At 39.5% G+C, this 13,996-nt stretch overlaps 1 protein-coding gene across 1 annotated transcript in view; it reads right to left on the minus strand.

Annotated features, from left to right (window-relative positions):
- The window catches only part of exoc4 (exocyst complex component 4), a 146,647-nt gene that overhangs the window by 32,034 nt on the left and 100,617 nt on the right, over nt 1–13,996 (minus strand). The window contains exons 14-15 of the mRNA XM_023274626.3: nt 3,093–3,229; nt 1,561–1,716 (exon numbers count right to left, since the gene is read on the minus strand). Of these exons, the coding sequence (XP_023130394.1) occupies nt 1,561–1,716; nt 3,093–3,229 (293 nt within the window). The remainder of the gene's footprint in view (nt 1–1,560; nt 1,717–3,092; nt 3,230–13,996) is intronic.

Below are 13,996 nucleotides of genomic sequence, written 5' to 3' on the forward strand. Positions count from 1 at the left end.
CAGCCAGCACCCCAAATCAAAAATGACTGCTACCTAATGACACAGTTCAGAGATGTGGCCATGAGAGAATCTTTAATCGGTGCACAGTGTTACATTCTTGACAGGAATTTAGCAGTGATTGGTTCCCTGGTTGGACTCATAATGTCTGGTGTGCAGAGACAGTAAGTGGTTTATACAAAAGCTATAATAAAAGCCAATTTTCTGAAGTCAAAACATAATGGATTGATAAATGCAATGGATGTGCACATGCACTGACTGCGTGTGAGAGTTTAACTGAATAGAGTTAAATTTTATAATATTCCCATGCTTATGTGCTCAGTGATGTGGGGTAAATTAATGCCTTGACCTTTACAGTGATGCACAGACAAGGGAGGTATGAGGCATACAGGGCTGATAATGAGATGGATATATGGGCAGATAAACAGAGAGACAGGAAGAGGATATGAACACAAGAAAGTTGGAAATAGGGAATGAATTTTGTGGGCACATTAAAACAAAGAGTTGCTACTCGCTCAACAGTTGGTGGGAGAGAAAAACAACAGGTGATGAAGAACACTTAGGGATAGAAAACAAACAGAAGACGGGGATTTACAGAGCGGCAAAACAGAGGCATGGAGACGCGCTATATATGTACAAGCACTTGTGGTTGCAGAAGGACATTCGACTTTGAATACTGGCAAGAAAGTTGAGGCAACAGTGGGGAAGGTGGATAACTAAAGATCCACATGACAGTGCTGCAAACACATGGCATGTGGACTGGCCTCCAGAGTCACCAGGATGCCCACAAGATCAAGATCCTCTGAACAACAGATGGGTAAAAAACACACAAACCCATACTCGCTCAATCACCCATAGGCATGTGTAGCTTATTAATGAGGCTTTAATAAAGTACTAGGTTGAGAGTCGTGCAGGAGCTAATCCCCCTTTCATAGTGATGAAAACATCTATGGTTCTTAAATCAAACAGCCTTATGGTCTCCCTCTTGCTATCTCTGTGCTCTGTGTGTGTGTGTGTGTCTGAGAAAGGGAGTGTGTGTGAGAGAGAGCGCACACAACAGATTGACTTTCTTTGGCCACATAACCAATTTATTTATTTACTTTACTATTCCGCTCCGATGAGCTCCAGTGTTCCCTGAAGAGGGTGCACATTCAAAGGCAATTTCGATAAGGCCGACCCCCCTCTTCCCTGCCTCCGTCTGCTCTCCTTATATTTTCTTATTTTGTTCTTCCCTCGTTTCCTCACTTCCTTCAGATAGAGGGTGTTTAAAAGAGCAATCATGACTTCTTTTGTGGGTGCATCTTAGTCAACATGAGAGGGTTCAATAATATGAATAAAGAAGCAAAAAAAAAATGTGAGGGAGGGATTATGTGCGTGATTGCTCAAGTGCGGTTGTGTGTTTGTCTACCTCTGATTGTTTGCGTGTGTTTTGTGTGTATGAATGTGAGTATGTGATACTCGACTATTTTTAGTATACGTTCTTTACTAAAGAAAGCTGCAAAAGTGCACATATGTACTACACATGAAAGAGTGTGTGAACTTGTGTATGTGGTCTGTGTGTACCTGGTAAAGTCCTCTTCATCCTCTCTCTTCTGTCGGGTCTGTCTGGGTTGAGCCATATTTGCCCAGTTAGGGAGGGACTGCAGCAATCGACTGATGTCCTCATCTTTAGACCAGGAAGCACTGATGGTCAGCTTTTCCTCGCACTGTACTATACCCCTGAGGACACAATAATGAGACAAACTCAGACAAGTTAAAATACATAACATCTGTACATATAAGATAAAAGCTAATACCAAGAAACAAGTTTTCTTTGTTACAGCCAAAGGATTTTTGATAATCCATTCAAAGATTTAAAAAAAAATAAATAAAATTTTTATGATTAACGATCTATTAATGCCTAAGAACCACACAGCAAATGTAGCCAAAAACAAACTACATAACTAATATTCAAATAGACAGACTTGTGGTTTTGAAAGTAAAACCAACCATGAGCTTGCAGGTTATCATTTACTATCTAATTGTTCATTTTGTTGGGGAACAAATATCTATTAGTAGTAACATTCATGTAGCATGGAAGAGTCATCTAAGGGGTCAAAAGGTTAAGTTTTGAGGCCAACCAAGGGAATATATGTTTTTGTCTTTGGAAAGATGGACTCAGCATTTCTAACATGGTATAAAACACTGTGGCATAAGATTTAAACTTGTAACCTATTTACAACGAGTGGATAGGAAAAGACTTTGTGTTCACTATAAATGCTGTTACATTTGTGCTTCCTCTCTGGGGGAGAGAGGGGTCAGGTCTCTCCCTTAAGTTGAGTAAGGTCCTCCCATTGCAATGATGTCATTTCATTTTCCATATTGTTAACAATAATACATTTACAGACAACCTAGCAGTGTGTTTATTATCTTATTCAAGGGTAGAACCTGGGTGCATAGCATTTCTACGACACCGTTTTTGTCAGGGATGCGAATATGTGGCTCAGAAGCATCTGCACTGACATATAAAACAAAATTACAGCAGCTATGATTTGGCATGAGGACAAAGTGTGGCAAAGTGCCAATATGTGTTTGGTTTCTATGCATGTGCTGGGTTGCAGAAACTGCTTGGTTCTGCAATTTATATTACACTAATATCTGATCAAAGGAGACACACACTCCAGGGTGTCCAGTCCACATGCAAACACATGGACGGACACACACACCAACAGCCACTTGTTCAGGTGTAACAGCAACACAAACATGCACAGCGCACAAACAAGCACAAACAAGCACAACCCACTCTGGCAGCCGCTCTTGGTCTTGTCTTTATCACTCGGAGGCCCCAGTGAGACTGAGGCTGACCTGTGACAGAGTCCAGATGGACGCCCAGCAGTCTGTCAGTCCGTCCTCGCGTCTCCCGCCCCATTCATCACTCCCTATTTTATCCCTCCATATTCTCTCACCCGCCTCGCTTTACCTGGCCAGGTGTTACATGGACCCAGGAGAGCACAGATGGACAATTTTCACAGTCTCAACAAGAACAAAATTCTTAAAATGACTATGTAGAGATCAAATAATTAAAAAAAGACAACCGCTGCTGTCTATTCATTTACCTGTAGGCTGTGTTGCAGATTTCCTTGTATTCTTTGAGCTTGTCGCAGACCATCTCGAGGAACTGGTTGGAATAGGCGCTCAGGTCCTGCATCAGGCTCATTAGATCCTGGATAGACTTCTCCACAACCACCGTGCTCTAAATGCAGACAAAAAGACAGAACATTGAGGGTTGTTTGGGTGTTTTTGAAGCTGTAGAGTTCAACTTTAAGAACAGAAAGTGAAAGCGGCGTAGATTTTATGCAAGTGTCGGGTCAGATCCAGTCCACTGAAGTGCCGATGTAATACGATGGCTCTAACTTCACTTGTCTATCTGTCACCTACTGCTGGACTGATGACTGGTGCTGGAGAACTTGTCAGAAGTCTTAACACTATTAGTGGAATGGATGATTCTTTGTGTGTAAGTAAATCAGTGCGCACATATTTGTGTGTGTGTGCCTTTAACTTCTGTGTTGTGTGTGTTCTCAGGCTTAACGTGAGTGTGTGCGCATTTGTCACAGTGCACCCATCACCAGGAGCCACGGCAGGGCTGTGACAGCAGCCATTACAGATTAGCCACTGCTGCGTGACTAATAGCTGGCCCGGGAACAGCAGAGCAGCTTCATATCCCCAGACACACTCACACATACACACAGCGAGCAAACTTTTTCAAAACACACACCTCTGAGCAATTCAAGAGCTGTTAAATAAGATTACACCTCAGTATGTTCAAGCTTTCCTGTTCCTTGCACTTAACCAATCTATGCAGCATCTTCAATAACAGTGATAACTTACTATTACTGTAATGATAGCCTTGCTGCATCCACTACTGAAACTTGGCATAACTACAAGAGCAATACAGTGCAGAGTAGGGACAGACCAATTATCATCGCGGCTGATATTTTACATTTTTCAGAGTATCAGAGTCAGTAACCTATTGCCAGATTACTGATAAATTAAATGCGGGATGTCAGGTCCGTTGCAGACAGCTTTATCTACCTGTCGTCACTCTGTGGTCTCAGAAATGTCTCTCAAGCAGAGACTGCAGAAACTGAACAAGAAACACAAGCCGTTGCCACAAACCAGGAAATTAGCTACGCTCACAGTGGCTCAGGCTATGCCAGTGTTTCTCAAATAGTGGGGCGCGCCCCCCTGGGGGGGCGCAGAGGCATGTCAGAGGGGGCGCGGGCGACTGGGAGGAAAAGGTCCTTCAACACGGAACTAATGAGCTGAACTATTGTTTTAACGTCGGCCTGTTTTTCGCGGCGTCAAACAATACTGAAATTGTGCTGACCCCATAGACTGTATATGCCATAGATATAAATAATAATAATAATGATCTTCTGTATATATCTATGGTATATGTACTGGCCGTTCAGACTCCGAAGTACAGACTCCTGAGAACGGGAGAACGCATCGTTAATGTGCAGTCGGAACACCAGCGTACTCGATCACGTCACATACTCGGCTCATCTCCTCTGATTATTTTTACCAGCAATGTCAAACATACGGCCTGTGGGCCAAAACCGGCCCACCAGACGGTCCATTTCGGCCCGCGGGACGACTTTACAAATGATAAAAATTACAACAACATCAACTGTAAATTGCAAATTTGTAAAACTGTAAATTTAAAATAATTTCTAGAACTTGACAAGTTGTTCACATCATGAAGTAAAAATACTAGATTGTTCAGTTCCAGATACCTGTGACTGAATATTTTGTGTTTTTGTAGATAAACTGTTATCTGGCAGTTACAATGCATGTGTAAATGATGAACTGAGGCATAATAGGCTACTGTTGAAATTGAACTTGTTTTCCTTAAGAAATTTCAGGTTCATAACATTTTGTAAAAAGATACTTCATTAAATGTGAACATTTTCAGAATGTACTTTTTTTAAACTAAAACAAAGGGGAAAAGTTGGACTTGTGGTTATTTATAGGTTATTATGCTGTGATTTTACTGGTGGGGCCCACTGGAGATCAGATTGGATTTATGTGGTCCCTGGACTAAAATGAGTTTGACACCCCTGATCTTTACTGTGAAAAACAACAAAATGGAATCAGATAAAATAACACAGCCCTGCATATTCATGTTTTCATAGTTTATATATATATATATATATATATATATATATATATATATATATATATATATATATATATATATATATATATATATATATATATATATATATATATATATATATATATATGCACAAAGTTATTGGGGGGGGGCCACGAAAGTTTTTTGTCCTGCGAAGGGGGGCCCGACAGAAAAAATTTGAGAACCACTGGGCTATGCTAATGGCTAGTGTCCTAATTTAATCACTTATTTTACTTTTACATTCAGTTATAGTTACTTTTATCAATGAAGAAGCCTATTTATGAATGGCAGGTTCTCTGCTATCACATTCTGTTAAAACACTGCATTTAATTTATGTTGGTCCCAAATATCGGCCTCTCTTGAATACCAAAAATTAAATACCATTGACATTGGCCCTGAAAAACCCATATCGGTAGCGCAGAGTAACCACATTAATCAATACACAGAAAGGCAATTTCTATTTCTAATCATCATAATGTGGACTCTCACTGTTTACATTTGAAATGGAAAAAATAATGGCTTTCCCAAAGATTAATAAAATGAAAATGAGCTGTGGTACTGTAGGTGCAGAAGCATAAGATATTGGTGCTTGCTTTTTAGTGTTGCCAACCACAACCAAGCACACAACCGCAAATACGTACGGTTTCTAAATCTTACACAGACCGAATTAACATGTACAAGACTGTGTGCTATAAGTAATATCTCTATTACTTTAACATTAATAAAACATGTTAAAAATAGTTCAATTATATTCAAGGCCACTAACCACCTACAAAGACGAAGTGGCTGCAGAGACTGTAGGGGGCAGTAGTGACTGTAATTGATCTTCAAAATATACGGAGGGACCCCTGATGTGGTACAATGATATGAATATTAATAGCTCTTTCTCCATTTCAGTTTCCCCTTCGCTCATGCTGTCGCACGCAGACAAGCATGCGCACACACACACATGCCCACACACACACACACAAACAGCAGCCACTCCACTGAGGGAAGTAATGATCCATAGCAGTGCCCATACCAATGGAGTGCTAACCAAAGCCTCATCTCTGCCAAGGGAGCACCCTTTACTGTCCATGCCTGACTCCCTGTCAGCCTGCCAGGGTAGGAAGAATTACACAGACCCTGCAGGAGCCCGAGCTGTTAGCGTTGTTCAGGTGGAGGCTACCTTCGCTCCTTTGTGTCAGCTGTTGGAACTGTAAATCACTTTAGATAACACGGGAACAAAAACAGGCAATGACATCGTCGCCGAGTTCTGTTACAGAGACTGTAGTGATAATACAGTGACAATAATATGCTACTTTTATGATCTGTTTGTCTCCTTATGGTCTGGTTATGGGGTCAGAACTGCCCAAGCTGCAAGGTGTTCAGGAAAACTTTAGTAGAGTACATGATGAACCTCTTCACAGTAAGTCAGAACAAATGGGGTGCATGACACTGACTTATTTGATTGAATTAACTACCTGAACCCCAAAACCAGGGTTAAAAGGGATGCTGTAAAAATTGCCAAAAATCCATCATTTGTGAGAGCCAAAAGCTCCGAAAACAGAAATAATTGTTGTTTTTTCAACTTTCCAACTCTCCATGAATGACTTATTTGTAATGTGACGTACTGTGAGCTCAATCAAGCATAAAATCATGGTATTTCATTATAATCCTTTTACTCTGTGTATCAAGTTTAAAAATTCACCAGCAAAATATAGTTTTCTATAATTAGATTCTGTAAATAGAAAAAAAGTCCTGTGTTCCTTGGTGAACCTTGAAGTTATGAATGACTCAGCTGTGAGCTACAGTCACCTGGGATAAATTTGGGGACTATTCAGTTTAGCTGGATTGAACTGCAGGATGTGTTTAAACAGAACAGATAGGAGACAAGTATGGAAACATCAGCAAGTAGTAAAATATCTATAGCATAGAGAGAGTCATCAATTTTGTCTCCCTCAGTTGCATGGAAAAATGTTGACCATGTTGATTATGAGTTGTTTTTTTAAAGCAAATAATGAAAGAAATTTAAATAGTGTATTTCCATCTTTTCATGAGTTATAGCTTTACAACTATGTCACACGACACAAAACACAAGTTTGAAGTCTTTCTGCTTCTAGTCATAGTTGCGCTGTTTCCATAGAGGTCCAGAACTTTATATTGCAGTGGAAAAATCAGCTAACAGTGAGTAAAAATGTGACAGGAGCAAAAAAACGCCCAGAAGGTGGTTGAGGTTAAGAAAGTTAAAGTATCTAAATAAATCGGACTGATTTATTGTATTGACAGAAACAAACTATCTGAGGGAACTGGATTGCTGCAGCAGCATAAAACTGTTCAGATACACCGATGAAAAATACCAATTACTATATTAACATTAAGACAAATAAAAAAAACAGGCTAAAGGTGGAATGTGTAAACAACAGATTTTTAAATCTTACAATATTAAGTGATAATAAATGTAAAAAAAAACAGTCCAATATTATGTATTCAAGCATTCTCAGGATGTGCTAATTAATTTTTGCACATAAAAAATGGATGCCTCTATTTAAAAAAATGTGACACTGGTTACATGGTTGTTTTCGTATTGGTTTGAAATTTGTTTATTAGTATTAAAGGGCTTACATGGCCTTGCACTATCTACCAGAAATACTGTTTAACTAGGCAACGGAAATGCCTGTCAGATTCTCTATTTCTTCTCTTTCAGCTGTTCCACAAACATTTGGTGTTGCTGTTTTCAGCCACGACGATCCAAGCTGCTGGAACAGCCTTCCAGCGAATGTGCGAGAAACTTAGAAATACTGTTTTTAATCTGAACATATCAACTAGAAATCCATCTATTCAGTCTTTCATTTAAGTAGTGTTTTACGATTTCAGTACTGATACTTATTTTTTTGTTTTGTTAGCTTTTGACTTTAATCAACATGTTTTTTTGTAAGTTTTACATTTTTATTATTATTTTTTTCACCTTCACTATCTTATATTTACCTTTTGTGCCATTCAATGTAGTTTGTCTTGGTGTGAATTAATCTCTAAATAGAGTTTTAATATCCCAAAACCTGTTTTGTCAGACACCTGTGAAGTACTTTGAATTACATTTGAGTTGTTTGAAAAGTGCTGCGTTATTAACTGCCAACACCAAATACAATGAAATCATACTCAAATACATGTCAGAGAAAAACATATTCAAGATTTTTGACTGTCAGGAAGTAAATGTGCAATCAGGATTATAACAATGTCCTCCTGTCTTTCTGTCCCTGCTTTAAGGACATGGAGCTCAATAACAGGCCAAGCCAGTGAATGGAGAAGAGTAAACAATGGATACCCGATCCATTACTCCTGCTCTAACAAATGCTCTTGCACTCAGCTCCCTTGTCTAATTCTGCTCATTTAACACAGCCATTTGTCTTAGGCAGCAGCAATCATTAAAAAGTAATCAAGGGACAGATTGAGAAAGGGAGGGCTTCGACAGAGAGCATGAGAGTGGTAGGGAAAGCGAGTTCTGCTACATCTCCTCTATCTTACTTGACAGTTACATAGGAGACGACATGCATTGTGGAGGCTTCTCTGTCTATGTCTGTCTCACTCTCTCCCTCTCTTTTTCTAATGTTTCAAACTTAAAGGTCAACACGCTGCCGTATCATGTGAAAAACATCCATATTTCTCATGTAATTTGACTTCCCGGTATTTTATTACCCTGAAGCTGCGCTTGATTGCACTTTGCCTTCGACACTTTTACATCATTACAACATAAACACATACTCATCACGGAAAATTAGACTTGGGTCTTGCAAATGGATCTCGGAATTTGCTGGGGTAAACTGCTGTTGTGAAATGAAGGCCACGGTCATTGTGGTTTAATGACAGCAACAAGGGAGCGCTAGCACTCAGACTGGCGCCTCAGCGGAATAATCTGTTAATGCATGGTCGTCACTGCAGAAACCACCCTGAGTTGCCGCTAAAAGTAGTTATTTCCTTTGGTGGAGTGACTAAAAAGCTCAACACAGCCATCACTACAGTAAGAACGCGAGGACGCTAACACTTGGCTCGATCCTCAGGTAGCTAAAGGAAGCTAAGAAGAAGAAGTGCATTTTATTTACTCAAGCTCATGTGGACTATCCGATTACAAGCTGTGTGTAAGTGACAGCTTCATGAGGTTTCTGTAATGTGTTTTCAGACACGGGGAGGCGCCTCAGGTTCGAATCAGAAACAAATCATGGATTTCCCCATTAAAGTAGTGGGGTGCCCCTCAAGGTTGTGCTGAGGTCAGAGTGTTTAACCCGGTGCTCTCTGCCATTTCACTCCCACCCTGACCCCAAACCGCTGACTCGTGTAATGCTTCTGCCATGCCATTCACATGTGTGACCATGGGTTGCCAGAATAATACGTACTCAGCAGTGCGTGCACACACCAACAAGAGCACGTACAAAGATAACCCCGTCTCCCCCTCCTCTTTTTTTTCCCACACACAGGCTGTCGCTCTCCTGGGTAAAGAAGAGTTGGGCATGAGTGGGACATTGTCTTGACAGATCATTCATCAACATCAGAGTCGAGCCGTTCTCTCAAGACTCCCCTGACACACACCGGATGGCCCTCGTGCTCGTGCCTGCTCATCCGCAACACATGCTTCTTTGTATGTGCATGCATGTACGAGGGCTTGTGTTTGAGTTTGTTTAAGCTCTGACAGCGCCTGAATGTCACTGGAAAAGGGGTCACATACGTAAGTGACTACTGGTCCTTGTGCACGAGAATTTATTGAGGAATAATCTGCTTTCCTTTTTGTATATAATCGGTCGTATTTACCGCTTTAAAGATGTATAATTTGCTCTTTAAGAAAAGTATGACTTTGCACACTGATCTACCTTCTCATATACACACAGACATACATCTCAGTTCTCACTATATGACCTGGAAGTTATTAATAAAAAGCTGCCAACTCTAATCAAGCACAAGTAATTACTCTAATTGACTGCTGTGCATATTATAACCTGCATAGCCCAGGGCTCTAGGAGTTTTTCATTCAGGTGCTCCGAAATGAAAAAAAAAAGAGCACAGCTGACAATTAAGCGGCCAAAAGGAAACATTTAACATTAAATATACAGTATATTGGCAAGGGAAGTTGACTTATTTTGCAGATTTAGAAAGAATTTTGAAACATGAGATGTACTTGTGAGATGTGCTTTTTTAATACATTCCTTTTTAGACACCATAGTCTGTGAACTCTTGTTTGCTTTTGAAATGCCAGTTAGACTTTTATGCATCTTCATTTATCTACTTCCAGAATTGAGTTTACTTATTTATTCTGAATCCTTTCAAACCTCTTGGTGAAAACACTCCTGTTTATGGTTTGGCTTCTCAAAGTCGCTGAAATTCGAACACAACACTCAAGAGATACAGCTGAAATCAGTAGGATGAGAAGTTTTGAGTGCCACAGGAGATTCCGACTGCTAAAATTGAAGCAAAGCAATCAGCTGATTGTTCTGCAATAAAAGACGGCTCAGTGTTCCTAAGTAGTTGGAACAACAGAAACAGCCATTGTGATTGTGCAGAGGTGTTTTAGAGCGATGCTCATATTACTTCAAGAGCAATCTTCCTGAGTGGAGACAATGGCACCGTGTCAAAGCTCGTTTCCACAGAAATCAAGCATCAATAACGTGTCACATTTGTACAGTAAAAACTTTGACTCAAAAAGAAATGCTTGAGATAGAGAGAATTGCGCACTCATTGAAAAACACGCCTATCATCATCGTCTGCTTTTTTGTACACATAAGCATGTAAATTAAATCCAATATTTCACTGTGGCTGGACATTAATAAATGACATAGGGCTGGAAGAAGGGGAAACTGAAGCAAAAGACAATGTATATATGGATTTAGGTCATAATATGGATTAATACAAACGCCACTGTAAAAAAAATGCATGTACATAAGATTCTGGGAGGACAAAACTGATTTATTAAAAGATCATATCTTTTCTTTCACCTCCACCATCATCGCTTCTAATACAAACACTGCATTAAGCTTTGCAAGTGTTCTAATTGAGAGATGAAGAGCAATATCACACTTGAACGATTACAGATGGGCTCCTATATTATACACACCCTACTCACACCCACATAAACTCAAATGTAGAGTGAAATACACAGCTTCTACATATGCTAATCCTGGGAATCACCCTGGAGTTCAGATTTGCCATTTAAATCCTCATAGTGACTCAAATCTCCGTTTAAAAGAACCCCTCCGGTGAAAATCAAGGTTTGTTTTTTTTTTTACCTTGTTAACATGTCCATATGGTGTTTTTTTAATATGCTGGAAGACACATCACTGGTGAAATAAGCAGTCAGCACCATGGTTGAGCATCTCCACCTTGCAACTGCAGTCTACCTTAAAAACCAACACAAACTCCAAAACAAAGATGTAGCCAGGATTTTATACATAATGACAAAAAAATCGGAGAAAGCAACCCAGGTCGACCCCCAGACTGGGACTTTCCGCATTATTTTTGTTGTTCAGAATCGACTTCCAGCTTAAAATACTTGCCATTGTGTAGCACAGAGTAGCTTTACAGTGTTTGAGCAGTCGTAGGTGAACTGGCAAGAAGTAATTATTTTCTTGGACATAAACTTCAATAAACAGAGATTTACAATTAAAGAGTGTTTTGGAGTTAAATCAACGACCAGAGACGAACTTTAATAATCATCCCATGATCCTATTGTATTCTCTACACCTGGCCTTGCATTATTATTACTAGACGTGCCAATAATAGTTATTTGTCTTCGGTTACTCTAGCAACTATTTTACAGATTGGTCGATTAAATATATGAACAATTAATGTTCCTCCAAAAAAATTTAACAACCATTCAATTTAAATTGATTGTGTTGTGACAATCTGTATGTCATCGTATAATGCTGCACATTTCAAAACTGGCACCTTAACAATGATAAAAACAAGCAAAAAAGTTGTTTTATTATCTTATTCAGTTCAGCAAAAGGAATCAAAGCTTTTCTTAAACCCCCTAAAGTGAAAAAGTTGTATACTAAGCAAAGTGTAACGTGGAGCATAGAGCAGTTAAAGCAACTTATCTTCTTATTGTGAAATTGTTCTCTGACTTTGGTTGTAGCTTTGAATTCTATAAAATTATACCTGAATTAACTGGATAGCCTTTGTCTTTAATTGATGTGTGGTGAGTTTGTTAGCATCGCAGGTTGTAGCAGCTTGGAAGTAATATGTAGTTCTAAAGAGCAGTTTTTCAGTCACTATTTCATACTTGTTTCATTGTCTGACAACCCAGACACAAAAATATGTAACTGAGAACCACTTTATCGGGACTTTGGCAGTATTAAAACTAAGTATACGTGAGCACAGAGAGCAGCAGAGAAGCAAATACATGTAAAGTGCCTCTGCATCACGCATCACCACCTATTTTTTGTTCTGCCATAATCTGAAGTACTTCCACATTTTATAAGCCTTGTGTCTTTGGAAACTTGTGCACTACACTTTGGTGCTGCCACCACTATCTAATATTGTAGTGCTGAGTGATGACCAATGACTGGAGCCAAAAGCAACAGTTATTTTTTTTGTAAAACTTCAATTCATGATCAACGTTTGTTATCATGGATTAAATTTTTCAAAAAATGTGTCAGTAAAGATATCATCGATTACGCTGACTGATCACAACATCTCTAATTAGCTTGTAGCGTAAGCGAGAGGAATGTCCTCACCATCTCTGATAATTACTTACCAGTTATTGTTATTATGAATTATTTCTCACAAGAACTGCATTGGGCCATCAGTGGGTTGTGTGAGTGATTAAAAGTTTGGATGTGAGAGTGGAAAACAAACTATAATACAGTTGATTGCATTCTGTGGGTGGCGCATGTTCCTTTCTGTGCCCCATTAGGCCCATATGGAGCTCTCACACACACACATAAACACACTTACACACACAAAGCACTGTGCATTAAAGACTGTCATTTGCAAATTCGGAGTACTAACTTGCTTTAAAAAATTCAAGCAACAACTTTTATCAGGCGCCCACAGCCAGAACCTTCTTTCCTTCAAACCAAAGGGCATGTTTGTGGTAGAGCTGACATTTCAACTTCTCTTTCTCCAACTGACTCACTCCAAAGGCAAAGATTATGTCTTGTTACACACAGAGACTCTGTCTGTGGGAGCACTGGCTGGTGTGAACCTGTACCACCTAAGGCTGTAGCTGCTCAGCCTTGCTTTCTTGGCTCATTTAAATGCTGTCTCTTTCAGCACAAACAGAAGACAAAGCGCACATGCATGTATGTATATTTTTATAAAATATATAGCTATTATGTTGATATAAATATATAAAAAAGTACAACAAAGCACAGCTGTGTCACATTTGTAAAACAGGGAACATCTCCATGGCGGAGGCAGGTTGGAGGCCCAGGGCAGCTGGGTGTGAGCCTCAGGAGTACATGTGTTTGGTGTGAGATAACCAGGCGAAGGTGGGTGGTGGGGATTGTTACACCTTGAGCATTGAGAAAGGAGGCAGAACAGAAATAAGGCTTTGAGGTGACTAAAAAAAAAACAGAATTTATCAGTATCTGGGCCCTTTTAGTTGAAAAACATAAAATGTGAAAAAAAGCCTCTTGTGCATTAATTAAATATCAAATATGTATATGAGGCACTGCAACCAAGATGAGAACAGAAGATCAAAACATCTCTGGAGAACACCAAATTGTCTTACTTGCTACAACTTTGTCTCCTGGTAAAGAAGGAAAAGGAGATTGAAGGGACATTTCAAGTGCAGCCAAAATTGCTGCGAGTAAGAGTGGTATTTTACACTGTGGCACCTCACTCCTTGATAATTCT

The sequence above is a fragment of the Amphiprion ocellaris genome, chromosome 21, assembly GCF_022539595.1.
Source record: "Amphiprion ocellaris isolate individual 3 ecotype Okinawa chromosome 21, ASM2253959v1, whole genome shotgun sequence".
NCBI classification, from domain to species: domain Eukaryota; kingdom Metazoa; phylum Chordata; class Actinopteri; family Pomacentridae; genus Amphiprion; species Amphiprion ocellaris.